The following is a 15603-nucleotide window of genomic DNA, read 5'->3' as shown; positions in this document are numbered from 1 at the left end:
GGGAAAGAAAAGAAGGTAATTCTTTGCCAAAGCAATTTGCGGTCCGTTCTTGCCGTTGTCTTGAAACGCCAATCCAGAAGGGAAATCCATTTGGAGAGCGCAGGTTTGGGGATCATAATACCCTAATTTATATGATTATCGAATATCCAAAACATCTTTAATCTATAGCACGTTTTCAAATGAATCACGGACTATATCTTTATTGTAATGACAATATGTCTTCCCATTACCTCTAATTTTCTTTAACGAATCCTTTTAAATTCAAACTTTGCAGCTGATGATCATTTCTGCTCCATATATTAGCTTAGTCAACCAAATGTCATTGTCCAAAACATAATTGAATCCGAAAATACTCAATGTGGTATTAAATAATACTTTTAACAAATATATTTATGTATAGATATTGATTGTACCAAATTAAAATTATAGCAAAATTTGTGCATTAAAACTAAAAAATGATTAATTGAAAGTTTTATTTTAATTAAAGGTAAATTAAGATTGATGTTATATGTGTTTTTGTCAAAGCAGCAGATTTCGTGTACGAATTGGATGGATGGCTGTGGAATAAACCAATTATAAGTGCTTGGACTGAGAATTTAGACGTTATATATGAAGGTAGACATTTTTCTAAATATTCTTTTCGTAATATAGCATTCTGTCACTTTCCAATCTTTTATCATTACCCATAATTCCATTGAATCGTAAATTTTATAAAATTAAAGATTCCCATTACAAGAGACGTAGTACTCAATCATGCTACATGTTTTGTTTTTTTAGTAGAAAACTTTTTCGACACAAATTAATGATAGTAGATTGCCTGGTTGTTTCCCACATTATTCTTTTCATTCATCCTCTTCTAGATGATGTTACCTTCTTTTAGGGTGTAACTCAAATTTATTTGATTCGATTTAAAAACTTATAACTTAATTCAGGATGAGAAAACTTTGAAACGGCTAATCATCTCGAGATATTAAGATCATATTATCTTTTTTACAATTCTCAGTATCTGATTACTAAAAGTTGATACAAAATAATTAGAAGAGAACAAATATATGTATGCTTATATTTTTGCCACAAAAATTTCTAGGCAACCTACAAGGGGCGCGAGAGGACCTAATTAAATGCCGTCCATCAGCTCCGCTCCGCTCCAAAACCAGAAAGCAACTTAAGGAATGGGCTGGCAGGTAAACGGCATAACCGTGTCCAAACCTCGAATGCAACTAGAATAGCTTTATATTTGGCCCCGCCACCGTCTAAACTAATTACCTCTTCTTTTTCTCGCTGTCTAATTATAAACAATACTCTCCTCCACCACATGATAACAGTGATATACGGCTATAATCTGTTGTTCAGATTTCTTTTCCGGAGTAGTAACTTTCATCTTCTCATTTTCTGCCTCCTTCTCTGCTTTCTTATGTTCCAATTCAAGCTGCTTGTGGTTTTCCACGTGCGCTCGGACAAACATCCTCACAAAGTTGAGCAGAATGGACACAACTATAGGGGGGAAAAATTAAAAGAGCGATACAAATAACATAAACAGGTGCATGTTAGTTATGTAAAGCATTCAGAGTCATAATACATGCACATAAACAGGTGTAAATGCCATCAAATTACTTAGAACTATCATATTAGCATTAGTGCTAGCTATAATATGTAATTCAGAGCCATTAAGTTTACATTATCCCGGACTTCAACAACCCTACCCTTGTTCTTTCCCCCACTTCAGTTTGTTGAAATGAATGGCAACAAAATATAAGTGAACCAGTTCTTTGAATAAAGTTTATAGTCCTAAATACTTGCAATGTAGTCAGTAAGAATTCAGCAAACTTGTCAAGACTAAACTACCTTGCTCAAATGTGCACCGTGCCGGATCTTCTCCGAAATAAAGAGACAAGGCATCCGCATTTCTACCCTGAAGACATCCAATTTAGTGCCAATGAATTTGTTAGATTGTAAGCACATTGAGGAGGGCAGAGCAAAAACTCAAAATAATACATACCACACTAGAATAAAGCAAAGCCAAAGACTTGACTTCACTTCCAGCAAAACCAAGGAACTCCTTCAAGGTCTAAATGTAAAAACAAAAAAACAAAGCATTAGTTGCTTATCAAATATTATGGAGTAAGAAAACAAGTATAACAAATAGGGTTTAGAGTTTAGGGTTTAGGGTTTACAAGAATGTACAGAAACCCCAATTGACGTGCAAAATAAGTAGATAATAAATAGGAATTACCAAGCAAAAAGTTTCAGACACTGGACCATCATTTGCTGAGGCAGCCAGTTCGTGTACAACTTTCTCCAACCCTTTACTGAAGGCTTGCATTTCCTCGGCCAAATATTTCAATTGTATCTGCATGGCAATCAACAATTTTACATAGCATCATATGCCAAAGATTAAGCGAATCCGCTATGACATCAAAATGCCATAATAATTTACCTTTGTTGAAGCTTCCAAACTTACAAGGTCTTTTGGAAACTCTAGTAATTCTGGCAACTTCTCCCCCAGGACCTAAACATTAGATGCCATTAGTAAGTATAATTAATATTTTCATATTGAATATGTTATTGTTCAATTAAGCAGCTTCTCAACCTAAACACTTTGTTTTTGAGAAATAGAAATGAATACAATAGAATCTCTTGTAAATTATAAACATGCAATCAAAACAAATGATAATAAACTTCAGAAAACATAAAGAATATAGAAAGCATCTTTTAATCAAAAGAGAAGCACGAAGCTTTTGTAGAACTAGAAACCACCTTTATAGAAGCTTGCTCGGCAGGAAAAGATACTGCAGACTAGCTATTATGTTTTATAACTGTATAATTAAACCGCCATCATTCCAAATGTAAAAACAAAGAAACAGTTCATGCACTTTTCTGCAAGAATTGTTCACAATCTTCATGACTCTCGCATTTTAAAGTTAGTCTTCAACTAAATTAAACAATGAAGTAAACGTCAGCAGACATTCTTTACCAAGTGTACTGCGGTCTTAAAAACAAATAAAGAAGCATTCCCCTTGAACCATAGGAGTATAAGTGCAAGAATACTCAAGTTGTTCAGGCAAACTTAATAGCAAAGATCAGTACCAGCGAAAGTAAGGTAATTCATCTTTTACCTTGCAAAGATAATGCATGAGAGTCATCTTGTTATCCCTAGATCGTGTCTCACTGAGTTTAAGAAGACTATCCAATCGAAAACCGACAGCAGAACCTGCGGGAGAGAAAGAAACTACAAATTACTTAAACCGTTGGAGTAAACTGATGCTTCTTCAGAAGATTGAACAGAACTGCCATCCGGGGAGAAGAATTTACAGTACTTACAATAGCACTTGGAGAGTAACAAAACAAAGTTACCAAATTAGAGCGACATGAAACTCATTTAGGTTTCTTGTCAGAATTTCAAATTCAATTAACTGTAAAGAAATGGTGACATAGATACTAGTTACATGTTTCTAGTTTCTATTCTAAGGCAAATCAGCAGTGTGTTGATTGACCTTGTTTCTCATTGGAAAATCTTCCTCACTAGAATGGAATAAAAATAGATGACTGCAATAAGATTATCATAAAAACTACCTCATCAACAAAAATCACTCACCCCTTGCAGTTCCACGGTTCAATGCATTTCCCAGACAAAGAATAGTTTGCATGATTCTTTTCAATTTGACCGAATTCCTAACCTGATGTATGCATTTGTCAAATGGTACAAAACAAAATTTGTTCAGTACAAAAAACAATTCAATTGAATACGAAGAAAAAGAAAGAGAAATTATACCTCTTCAGCTGCAGAGTTTACAATATTCAAACTATTTCTAAGGTCAGAAATCTGGAAAGGCACAAAGAGTACCAATTAGGTGACAACAAAAAAAGCATTGCCTACCAATCTGATTAGAGTTTCTTCTCATACCTGGGAAAAAAATTGTATCTTGAACAAGAAAACTCTAAGCTTTGACTCTACCCGTGGCACTTTTATTAATTCTAGGAAAAACTGTCACCAAATACGAGGCAGATAATCAGATATAATACTTGTTAAATAAACGAGTATAAACGCAAAAAAAAATGCGACACTAACTTGTTCACATTTTCCCAACTTGTCCTTATCTCCATTATAACCCTGAAAATAAAAATATGACCACCACTAACAACATGATTATTCGCATAATATACCAAACAATGTCATCAACTCAGACACGGTTGTGAACATTAAAAATCACGAAACTATTACTTTAAGATCACAGACAAGGAAAAGATAAGAACATATTTTCAGCACCTTAAGTAATTCCGCCTCTTCTTTTGTAGGACAAAACTTAATAAGGTTCTCAAGCTGATCAGAATCTAATGCTGTATCATCTAAGGTAAGGATCGAACTCTGCAAGATAGTGTCAGCAATGCAAAAATGTAAAAGATCAATTTGGCATTTATTAGTAGTGAAAAAGCATGAGATTGGTCTCTGTAAATCTAACTATAACTCAGAATCTAAACTACAGTTATCAAGAGAAATGCTATATGTTTTATCTTACCGTCAATTCAGGCAAAGGAATTTTGACTTTTGTTAGCATGATTTCACAATTATATGCTCTCCTAAGCTCAATCTGCAAATTAATGAATTTCTTGTGAGATAGCAAACAGAGATAAGATGTTCCATGTCTGGAATTGTAGACAGGTTAAAAGACACCAAAAGCTCCAGTTTTGAAAGTTAAAAAAAAAGGATTTACAGCCATGGTCATAACTAATGAGGGGTTTCAACCTTTTCAGAAAAAAAAGTAACATGCTAATTACCAGCTGGACTTTCTCAGGTTTACGGTTTGAGGCACCTCGATTTGATTTCCGATCCCTTCTACTATCATTTGAATTCGCTGCAACAGTAGAGAAAAGACTCTCAAGTTCTGAAATGTCAATTTCTGGAGCCCTGGCACAGATAAAAGAACAAATTACATCTCTACAGAATCATATGGACTAAAATGTTTAGTGAAAAATACGTACTTGGAAGCTTCCTCTGGTTTTTGAGCCTCAGCCCATAAACTTCCTTGCACCGCCCTCGTCAACTTCAACCAATGGTATGGCTTCAAGTTAGATTTTTTCTGCTGAGCCAGAATTTTAGGACCTATACGTGATATACTCAATCCCTTCAAATTCAAGGGAGCAGCAGGTGGTCCAGGAATTGAAGGTATACTCCCACCTGCTTTAGATAATCCTTTGGCACAAGGGGCTGGAGGAGGTGGTACGGATGGAGCATGCACAGAGCTATTTGATGAAAAACCCTTCACGGCAACACTAGGAGGAGGAGGTGGTGGTGGCTGTGGAACAGAGGATTTACTAGGAGGGGGTCTTGATCTCTGAAGCTGTGCAGAAGAAGAAATCGAGCATGTGGTGGAGGAAGCAACACTAGGGAGTGGCGGAGGACGAGGGGGAGCTGAAAATGAATTCTTTACAGTAGAAGGAGTAATAGCTGAGAATGAGGGGATTTGTGATAAGCTGTTGTCTTTGGGAGCTAGAGAAGCACGTGATGAGGCAGGAAGAGATTGAAGTGAGTTCTTAACCAAGGGAGATGGAGATGCCCTAGAAAAAGAATGTAGAGGAGGAGGAGGGGGAGGGTAAGGAGGAGACTTGAATGTACTCTTCACTGCAGGAGGAGATACCTCCAGAAAAGAAGGGGATTGATAAGCAGGAGATGTGGCGGTATGAGAGTCCTCCACAGCATGACTGCGATCCTCACTTTCAGATGCATCATGATCATGCAATAAAGCTGTAATGCCAAGAGCTGAAGCTGCACTGCAGTATCTTGATATCGGTACAGGTGAACCTTGCGAGGAATTGCTACATGAAACTGGAGAAGAGATTGAAGACTGAAGTGATCGCTGGGATATAATCTTAGGTTGTGCAGGGCATTGCACAGCAACCTGAAATTCTTGGGGTTCAATTTTCTTTCTGATTGAATTTACATCCAGGACTGGACTAAGAGACGGTGTAGACTGCACAAGTTGTTCAAGAACTTCAGGTTTTTGAATTTCGACATTCCTTATACTTGAATTGGCTCCTGGAGATGGCTTAACGTAGTTCTTAGAATGTTCTTCATGTGGAGCAACTTGAAGTTCTTTCGATTCAATTTTCCCCTCTATTGAGCTTGAATCTGAAGGAGATCCAGCAGAGGGTGTATGTTGTGCAGCCTTTGGAGGAGCAACCTGGATTTCTTGTGGTTCAAACTTCTTTGTAGATGGATTTGCATCTGATGATTGAAAAGAGAAATTAGATTGTTTATCCATAGCATTGGATGTTAGACTTGCGATGATGTGCTCTGATGTCAGTAAATTTGATTTCTCCTTGACTCTATCATCTTGCAAGGCACTGGCTCTTTCCATACCCCGGGGACAACCTGTCTCCGAATTTTCTTCTAGCATATTTGCTACATTTGTATAGTCAGCTTTGCTGAAAACATCTTGACCTTTAGCAAAATCATCAATGGGAAGGTCATCTTTATCCTCATGACCTGGTAAATCAATTGATACAGCAGAAGTTGCAACATCCACATCGGAGAAAAGAACCTTCACCCATACGTAAAATGATTATACAAGATCAGAATAAACAAAACAAGACAGGAAACAAAGGAAAGAAGAAAGATATATAATCACATACCTCTGCTCTGAAGTCCTTTGGAAATTGATCCTTACCGTTCCATAAGGTGTCAATTTCTTCACGGTTAAGCATCAGAATATTTGACCTTATATAGGCTGTATTGAACATGATCCTGAACATCATTAATTCCCGCTCCTGAACACTGTCCAAACTAATACATTCAAGCACAACATCACCCACAACGTGGCAATAGGTATTGATTTTAACAACTTCAGAGTCCACCTGCAAGAATAAATGAAGAATATAAGATTAACTTCATCTTTGAAGTTGAAAGCAAAAGAATTCTCAATGTGAATCATGATGAGGAAGAAGAAGCTTGTGTTAAAAAATAAAAGGTAAATAGTTATTACAGATATAGATGAGAATTGGACTCACTTGCTTGTAATACCGAATAAGTTTACTATTCTTCGGTGTAGAGAACAGGACTTTGGGGGGCTTGTCGGCAGCCATAAAAGGATCCCGTCCATATACCCTAAATATCGGACGGCAGCCCCCCTCACCATCCATATTAGGGATGAATCTTAGAATAATACAGTCCAGCGTAAGTGCCTTATCTGATGGAGGCCATTCTGAGCCCACATTTCTCCCAGAGACATACTGGAGATACCTTAGTTGAGAGGGTAGTGGATTCAGGGGAGACGTCAAATGCAAAAGCTCACGAGGTGCTAGCTTATAGATCATTTCTAATGTTTTCTTCTCTCCGGATAACTGCTTCTGGTACAGTAAGAGAGCAGCAAGCATAAATGCCAAAACCGGCAACCCACCTCGTTCACTATGCAATAAGATCATATTTTGTTGACCAAGTGATAACCAGTTTTCACATATTTTCAAGAAATGATGGATCATTTCCGTGGTGAGTAATGGGCAACCTTCATATTGGCGAGGATAGTCCATTACAGTCATATCATACTCAGACAATGTACTGGCAATTTGGCTTTGGTGCTCTCCTTGTTGGAAGTTGAACGCCATGAATGAAGCATCGGGATAATGATCGCGTAGTTTATGCACTATACCTTCAATGTAGAATTTATATTCCTTTTCTTCCCAAATATCCGTGGAAAAGCAGCAGTCAAAAGCTGCATATGCAAACGATAGAGCAATGGATATTAATAAGTAATAATACCATAATACTTTCCAATGATTGAAACCACAACCACAGATTCACATATACCGAAACTAGGACCATAATTAACAGCAAAATATAGAAAACGATGTTATAAGGAAGCAACATGTATTGTTTAGAGAGGGCAAAAAGGAATAAATTATCAAATGATACATCATACTGAAACTAGGACCATAATTAACAGAAAAAAGAAGAAGCAATAAGCTACATGGTAATGGCTCTAAGGAAGAATCCTTGCAACTATGGCACCCAGCAGAGTTTACATCGAAGACCCAACTGCTAAACGCTTTTCTTTTTTGCCCTTTTTCACAAACGAATGGAAAGCATTGGCTAGCTGTTCTACGACATTGTAACCCATATATGGTCTCCAATTCAAATATTCAGCAATGAAAAAAGAATCCCAAGTCGCATTACTAATATCAAGGACAAATTACATGAATATGCATTAAAAATACACAAAAATAGCAGTTTAATCCCATTATAGTTTACCATTCAAAGAAGCAAATATAAGTAGAAACGAAAAGCGTACCATAAACCCTTTCAGAGATCTCCAAAAGCCCATCCGGCGGCTTTTTGTTAAACAGCTTCCTAAACAACGCCATTGTCGTTCCAAGATCTGTCAACAATCAAATCATTCCTGAAGAAAAGATAGCCACATTCTTTAGCTAATATAGAGAGAGTAAGAAGAAGAAGAAGAAGAAGAAGAAGAAGAAAAGGAAAGAGAAGAAGGGTGCAAATGATTACACTAGCACTTGGCGGAGCAACGATAATATTGCAGGGTTTTGAAGCAACGAGTTGTTAGGGAAGTGTTCCAGAAACTTAGCTTTCAATCAAGATTCGAAGGTCGTTAAAGAGATACAAGAGTTTAGATTTAGGAGAGAATATTGCGACAATGTTTTGGTGTCTGGACAGACAAAGATTTGGTCTGGTAGAGTTTTATTACCATGAATAAATAAATAAAAGAACACTAGAGAGAAAAAGAAAGGAAAAAAAAAAACTAAAAGAGAATCTAAGCATTGTCTCTGTTTTCGCATTGTTTAATCCTTTTGTTTGTTAATTGTTAATGAATAACGAAAACCATCAACGATTGGTCCATGTTTCAATTTTCTTCCCTTTTTGGTTTTTTGTTTTGTTTTGTTTTTGTATTTTCCTTCAAAATATAATCATCTTCTACCATTTAATAATACTCACCAGCTCGTTTGTTTTACCTTGTCCTACCTTTTTTCTGGTCCCAAAAACTTTTTTTTTTGGATAATTTGGTCTGAAAAACTTAAACTCTTTGTCCAAATTATTTTTTATACTCCGTTAAACAAAAAGTGTAGTAGTCGCATCCGGTAGTTTTAATTACGGGTAATGATGACTGGAAGAGAACTTAATTTCTATATTAAACTCATAGGATTTAACGAAACTCCACCTTCAGTTAGTAGCTTTTAAGTTGATAATGATACCAAAAATTCTATATTAATTTTCTTTCAAGAAAACAACGTCGTTTTCTAGGGAAACAAACGACAGTTTTAATTGCGCGTTAAACAAGTAAAGACGTACTTTATTCATGCATTTCAACGACTTAAAAGTTGTTTCTTTACTGGGCCTAATCCGGCTCTCAAAATCAAATCAATACGAGTTAGGTTGTTAAATCATTGATTGGAATAATAATAATAATAAACAAAGTTATTTGATTGGAAATTAAGAAGAAAAAGGGGGAACGGCCCACTAAATCTAAACCTTAAACAATGGATGACTTATCCATAAACAGAAATACAAAAATGAAACAATAGAGGGCAAATTAGTCTATTAGGCTAAATACATTGTCTTTATACTATGTAACATATTATGAATTTACTGTTGATTTTTTAACGATATTAGATGATTGTAAGGTAATATATGTTTAAACAATTTATTAATTACTGACAACGTATACACACTATGTAGATGCAATTGTTCAAACCCAATATCTCAAGGAAAAACGACATTCTCTTTAACCACTGAGACTACTTGATGAGTTCATATAGTATATTTTAGTTTAACTATTTTTAATTATGTATTTTAAAAAAATTGAATTGTCTGAAGTGATTACAAGATAATATCTATATAGAACTTTCTTAATCAATTGATAACGCACACACACTCTGCAGACGCAATTGCTCAAACTCAAGACCTTTAGGGAGGAAACAATTATTTTTCTATTGAGATCACTCGATGGATTCACGTAGTTTTAAATTTTAGAATTTTACTCTTAATCCATACAATATACACGAAAATTTGCATTAATTATACTTTAATATATACAATTCTTTCAATTATAAAATAACATTATATTTATTTCAGTATTTAAGTGTTCTTAAACTCCCTAATTGACTTTTATTCGAATTCATTATTGATCACTTTTATTTTTATTTGGTATTAACTACAATATAAATTATGTACATAATGTTTTGATCGATATCATAAATATAGGATTTGCCCAGCGGTTAAGGCGTGATCAATTTTTTTTTCCTAATTTCAAGTTTGATTCTTCCCCTCAACATCATTTTTATTTATCTTCAATCGGATGATGATGATAAATTAATAAAAAATATATAAGTAATAAGGACCAAATATATAATTATATTAATTTTGTTAACTATCATGTCAATTTCCCAATCAAATATTAACATTAAATGACTTGATTAAAATTATTTAAATAATTATAAGTGATCTAATTGATAAAATTTAAAAAAAATCAGATTACAATCTTCATATAATTAAATAGTCATATATATAATCTACCTTATTTTTTAAATTTGTGTATTGCTTCATTGGCTCGTATGACATACTTTTTTTTGCAAATTTACATAAAAACAATTAATACTTTTTCAAATTTAAATAATCAGTTCACTTTTTTTTTACTTTTAATACAAAATAAAAATATGATATATTTTTCTTCAAAAGAGTGCAATTTCAATGCTAGTGGCACTAGTGAGTGCCAAGGGCAAACCAGTCTAATAATCCAAGCAGGTAAATTATTTAGTTTAATATGGTGATTCGAAAATTATTTTGGGATCTACAATATTTATTACAATACACGTGAAACTTATCACGTCAGCGTAACGAATTTTATAAAATATATTAAAAAATTAAAACTCATCACGCTCGCGTGACAAGTTCCATACAATTTTATTTTATATCATATGACGAGTTCTAATCTTTAATATATTTTATGAAACTCGTCACATCAGATGAGTTTCACAAACACTATAATAAATATAATAAATTTTAAAATAATTTTTCGAATCATCTTATTAGACTAAATAATTTACCCACTTGGATTATTGGGCTGATTTTATCAGTGCCGAGTCCCCACCAAAAAGCAGCAAAATTATTTTGGCGTTATGATGCAAGGGAACTCGCTCGTGGATGCAGATTCAAGTGTGAAGCATTGGGTTTATCAGGTGGATCTTACAATTTTACAAGCTACCTTTGACCACTTCTTACGCATTGGTCTCCAATCACAACCACCGGTAGCACGATACTAACTATGATGTATTAATTTGGAATAACATATGGATGAACTTTAGAACCAGAAATCGCCCTTCATTATTACCGTGTTTCAAAAGATCTTGTCGTATCAATCACTACGTATCCACACAGATCGAATCTTAGCGGGGATTGGCAAGCGTTCCGTCCCCTTAAATTTGGTGAAATTTCCTTAATTCCCTCAAAGTTTTCTCAAATTTTGTTTTAACCCTTTTAAGTAATAGTTAAAATTTTGATAATTTTCGCTTGCTCCCAAAAAATTATAAAGTCCTCCAATTTGATATCCTGTTACAGAATTTGTAATTTTATGATAATTTTTGTTATAATTTTAGTTTAATATATTAAACTAGTGCAATTTAGTATTTAAATATTATTTTTATGATAATCCTTATCTTGATACATAATTAAAGTATTTATAATACATTTGATAAAAAAAATTATAGTATCTAATATATATTCAATTCTTACCTCTCAATTAATCACGATCCAAATACCTAGCGTCTGGCCGAAACCCTAATTAAAAGAGACGCAAACAAAAGTATCATTAGTAATATCAATTTTTTAAGGGTAAAGTACACAAATGGTCCCCTAATTATATGATATTATTATGTTGAGCCTTATGACTATTAAAAGTTATATGGTCCTTCGACTATAGAATGTTGCATTGTCAAGTCTTCTAACTATTAAAAGTTATAAAACGATAACTCAACTATTCATATATTTTAAACTTGTCATTTTTCGTTAAAAAATTTGTGGTCATCTGAGCTTTGCTTGAAAGATTATATTGTCGAGTCAGTGCTTGAAAGCAACAGTGGTGCTAGTAGCCGTTATTAAAATATGATTTTTATCATATCTTAGTCAACATGTTAATGTTCAGCTCACATGATTGTCAACTTTTTAATGAAAAAGAATGAGTTTGGAATATATGGATAGTTGGGTGATCATTTTGTAACTTTTAATAGTTGGAGGAATTAACAAAACAACATTATGTAGTTGAGGGACCATTTTGTTACTTTTAATAATTGATGGATTCAACAAAATATCACCATATAATCGAAAGATCATTTGTATACTTTACCCATTTTTAAATAGTTCAAAATCCACATCAAAATAAAGCTATAAAAATTAATTAAGAAATCAGTACGAACCAAGTGACCTTGGTAATGAAAAAATTATTATTATTTTTGAGATTTTGAGTTTGAGCACTATCAATGTTTTTAAGCTAAAAAAACAGAAATCAAATAATTTTTTAACTAAAAATAATCCTAAATTTCCCTTAAAAACTATAAATAATTATAATATAATCATCTATATTTTTGGTGCAATTATAAAAAGAGACATGAATTATTATGGCCTAATAGCTGCTTGATTTGTTGTTTGTGTTGCTATTATTTTAGAAAAGCTTCAATTATGCCCCGAGTAAGACAGAAATTATCATCAATTAATAATAAGCAAATTTTCGTCCGTTTGTATTTCCTAATTTTATGCCAATATCCGCTCCTCCCCAACCCCACAAAACAATATATTTTCTATACATTTTTTCAGAAAATGAATTTATCACGTCTATTTTTTTGTATATAACAGCCAATACATTACTTTAATTAAAAGAAAAATGAAAAAAATATTTTATTTTACGTTTTTCAATTTCTAAATGAAACTCACAAAATCAAAAACTTTTTTCCCTCCAAATCTGTCCACAATTGAAAACGCCTCACTGTTCACTCCCTTTGTACTTTGACTCTCTTTTTTTCTCTTCTTCTACGCAGAAAATATTGGCTCAAACTCCATGCCAATGCGAATAGTGTTGAAGTTTAAGCCCCTACTTTTATCTCCCTTCTTTAAATCCAACCCTCCACCTCCCTTCCGCATCGCCGACGTGCTTTTACTCCAAGACCATGAAGAAGATCGCCTCCTCCACGCAGACGGTTGCACAGGATCATCCAACTGCTCCAAACCCCGTCGTATCGCTGATCGCTTGTTCTTTTGCTTTACCCGCGGGAAGCTTACGAATAAGTTTCATGGTGACCAAAAAAAAGGAGACGATGATGTTGCGCCGCCTGATCATGTAGCCGACGGTCCTGATTTATCACCGGGTAAGATTAAGAACATCAATTTCCTATATACAATATATTATATATTGGCTTCTGAAAATTCACATCCTAATATTGTTTATTATTATTTTTAAAGAAGAAATATGTGGGTGTGAATCAAAATTTAATGTGGGAATAGGGTGCTGTTTGCTCCATCTGATTGCTGAGAGTAAGAATGAACTCCAAAAGATGACGGAATTGAGGATTCAAATGGAGAGTGTTCTTCAAACAGTTAAAGAGCGGCTTCTAAATAAAGACTTACTGGTTCATAAGAATATTGAATCGAATGAAGGGGATGGGGTCGAGGAAAGTTTGGGATTTAACAGCAATCTTATATCAAACAGAGTACTGTTTGACCAGTCTCTGAAAAGTGAAGATGCGCCTAAAGAAGATTGCTTAGAAGGAATGGACAGACTCGAAGCAGAGCTTGAAGTTGAATTAGAACGTTTACAACTCCTTTTGGATTCAGGCAAATTCCCCACAAACCCACCCCAGGAAACCATCGAGGTACAAATAAATCTTGGAAACTCTTAATTTCCCATGTCTAATTTGATTCATATAAAGATGTTAAATTGAAATCTTTACAAATTCCCCAAAGATGTTAAATTGTATTGTTTGCAACTATAGGAGTGTAAAAGCTGCAGTCTAAGCCATGGGGAAGTAATTGATGATGCTGAGGAAGAAGGCTGTCCGGATTCGCATTGTGGGGTTCCTCCGTATGAACTGGAGATGAAGTTGCATGAATTGCTGGAAACAAGACAGGAACAACAGATAAAAGATCTAGAAGATGCTTTGGAAAGTGCAAAGAAAGAGCTCCGCGAAAAGGAAAGAGAGATTTCTTGGTGGAAAGACACTGCACACCTTATGTTAGACCATGCGAAACAATCTTCACCACTTAATTTCCAGTACGTTCGACATGTTCAACGCCTGAGATGAGAAAAATGATAGGGGAGTACTTTGGAGATTATTATGCTTCCCCGTAATGTATAAGGTGTAGTTGTTGGTATTTAAAAATGAGTTGTTTTTTGTTGAAACATCAAAAGCATTTATTATTTCGATATATCAAGTTTGTTAAATGGAATGGAAGTATTAAAACATGAAATTAATTCACAGATTAAAGTATATTGTTAATTCCAAGAAAATAGGTTTCTGGAAAACCTAAATTTCATTCACGACAAACTCTTTTTTTACACAGGTAATGAGTGCGTCATATACAATGCTAAAGAGTTGGTATTCCACACAATGACACAAACTATACTGCCTCCTGTTAAAGTATGCAAAACATGGGCCGCTAAATGGTCATATTTAGGTAGTCAACTTTTGTTGAATTTTTGGATGATAAAACTATGTAATTAGTCATTGTAATTTAAGGTATTTTTAAGATTAGTCCTTAAAGCTTCTACTATAAATACCCTAGCTCATTTAGCTTCAAAATCATCCCAAATCATTCTAGCTTTCTTCCAATACTATAGAAAATTTAGAGAGTTTCTTGAGAGTTGTTTTCTCCTTTTTATCAAGAGAGAATTATCATTGTTTTCTCATTGGTAGATCGAGAGAGGTTGTAATTCATATTTTTCTCATAGTGAAATTCTTCTACCGTTGCCCGTGGTTTTTATCCTATATTATTTAGGGGTTTTCTACGTAAATTTTGTGTCTTCTTTATCTTCATTTTTATTTTCTCAAATTATCAGTTGCGATTTTACTCTACTCGATAGCCGTCTTCCGCAACAATTGGTATCAGAGCCAGATTTGATTGTGTAATATCTGCTTATTATCTTTGTGGTTGCCACCAAAAGGTGGATCCTCCAACATAAGAAAGTAAGAAGTTATTACCCATTCTTTGAAGGTTCCAGAGAACTATTCACGATAGTGAAATAGTGGGAGCTATCCGTAAAAGAAGATATGACAACGAAATTTGATATTAAAAAATTCAATGAGAAAAATTTCTCATTGTGGAAATTGAAGATGAAGGTCATCCTGAGGAAAGACGGTTGTCTAGCAGCTATCAATGAAAGGTCGATGGATTTCGCAGATGACATCAAATGGAACGAGATGGACGGGAATGCTATTGCAAACTTTCATCTAGCATTAGCAGATGAAGTATTGTCAAGCATCGAGGAGAAGAAGACAGCTAAGGAGATATGGAATCATCTCACCAAACTGTACGAGGCCACATCGCTGCACAATAAAATTTTCCTTAAGAGAAAATTGTACACTCTCCGTATGCCAGAATCTACTTCAGTG

General features: G+C 34.3%; 2 protein-coding genes across 5 annotated transcripts; one reads left to right on the top strand and one right to left on the bottom strand.

The window, feature by feature from the left end:
• Positions 1-942: 942 nt before the first annotated feature.
• Positions 943-8671, bottom strand: LOC120135541 (formin-like protein 13). Of its 2 annotated transcripts, XM_039151826.1 has the most exons (18): positions 8498-8669; positions 8283-8369; positions 7006-7706; positions 6631-6852; positions 4981-6539; positions 4777-4906; positions 4518-4589; positions 4268-4366; positions 4070-4111; positions 3905-3985; positions 3773-3823; positions 3596-3677; positions 3117-3211; positions 2438-2509; positions 2234-2350; positions 2000-2068; positions 1846-1912; positions 943-1494 (listed from the first exon to the last, which is right to left on the bottom strand). In XM_039151826.1, exons 2-18 carry the CDS (start codon positions 8353-8355, stop codon positions 1286-1288), a joined length of 3741 nt encoding a protein of 1246 aa, XP_039007757.1. In that variant the 5' UTR covers positions 8356-8369; positions 8498-8669; the 3' UTR covers positions 943-1285. The 2 variants fall into 2 exon arrangements, with proteins under 2 accessions (XP_039007757.1, XP_039007751.1); XM_039151820.1 differs by lacking the exons at positions 943-1494; positions 1846-1912; positions 2000-2068; ... (3 more) ...; positions 3596-3677; positions 3773-3823 and having other exon boundaries at positions 3835-3985; positions 7006-7150; positions 7238-7706; positions 8498-8671.
• A 4321-nt stretch (positions 8672-12992) lies between these two features.
• Positions 12993-14299, top strand: LOC120135108 (protein POLAR LOCALIZATION DURING ASYMMETRIC DIVISION AND REDISTRIBUTION-like). Of its 3 annotated transcripts, none has more exons than XM_039151472.1 (3): positions 12993-13362; positions 13499-13866; positions 13987-14299. In XM_039151472.1, the coding sequence occupies exons 1-3, from the start codon at positions 13056-13058 to the stop codon at positions 14293-14295; spliced, it is 984 nt and encodes a 327-aa protein (XP_039007403.1). In that variant the 5' UTR covers positions 12993-13055; the 3' UTR covers positions 14296-14299. The 3 variants fall into 3 exon arrangements, with proteins under 3 accessions (XP_039007403.1, XP_039007399.1, XP_039007393.1); XM_039151468.1 differs by having other exon boundaries at positions 13460-13866; XM_039151462.1 differs by having other exon boundaries at positions 13457-13866.
• Positions 14300-15603: the final 1304 nt, after the last annotated feature.

This window comes from Hibiscus syriacus, unplaced genomic scaffold (genome assembly GCF_006381635.1).
Source record: "Hibiscus syriacus cultivar Baekdansim isolate YM2019G1 unplaced genomic scaffold, ASM638163v2 tig00001825_pilon, whole genome shotgun sequence".
NCBI classification, from domain to species: Eukaryota; Viridiplantae; Streptophyta; class Magnoliopsida; order Malvales; family Malvaceae; genus Hibiscus; species Hibiscus syriacus.
This window is presented reverse-complemented; position numbering and strand designations above follow the sequence as displayed.

Coding starts and splice junctions, on each gene's coding strand:
- LOC120135541 (XM_039151826.1), bottom strand. CDS start 8,355: ATGGCGTTGTTTAGGAAGCTGTTTAACAAAAAGCCGCCGGATGGGCTT. Junction 1,913..1,999: donor CTTTGCTTTATTCTAGTGTG/GTATGTATTATT, acceptor GGATGTCTTCAG/GGTAGAAATGCGGATGCCTT. Junction 1,495..1,845: donor ACGGTGCACATTTGAGCAAG/GTAGTTTAGTCT, acceptor TCCCCCCTATAG/TTGTGTCCATTCTGCTCAAC.
- LOC120135108 (XM_039151462.1), top strand. CDS start 13,056: ATGCCAATGCGAATAGTGTTGAAGTTTAAGCCCCTACTTTTATCTCCC. Junction 13,363..13,456: donor CGGTCCTGATTTATCACCGG/GTAAGATTAAGA, acceptor TTATTTTTAAAG/AAGAAATATGTGGGTGTGAA. Junction 13,867..13,986: donor CACCCCAGGAAACCATCGAG/GTACAAATAAAT, acceptor TTGCAACTATAG/GAGTGTAAAAGCTGCAGTCT.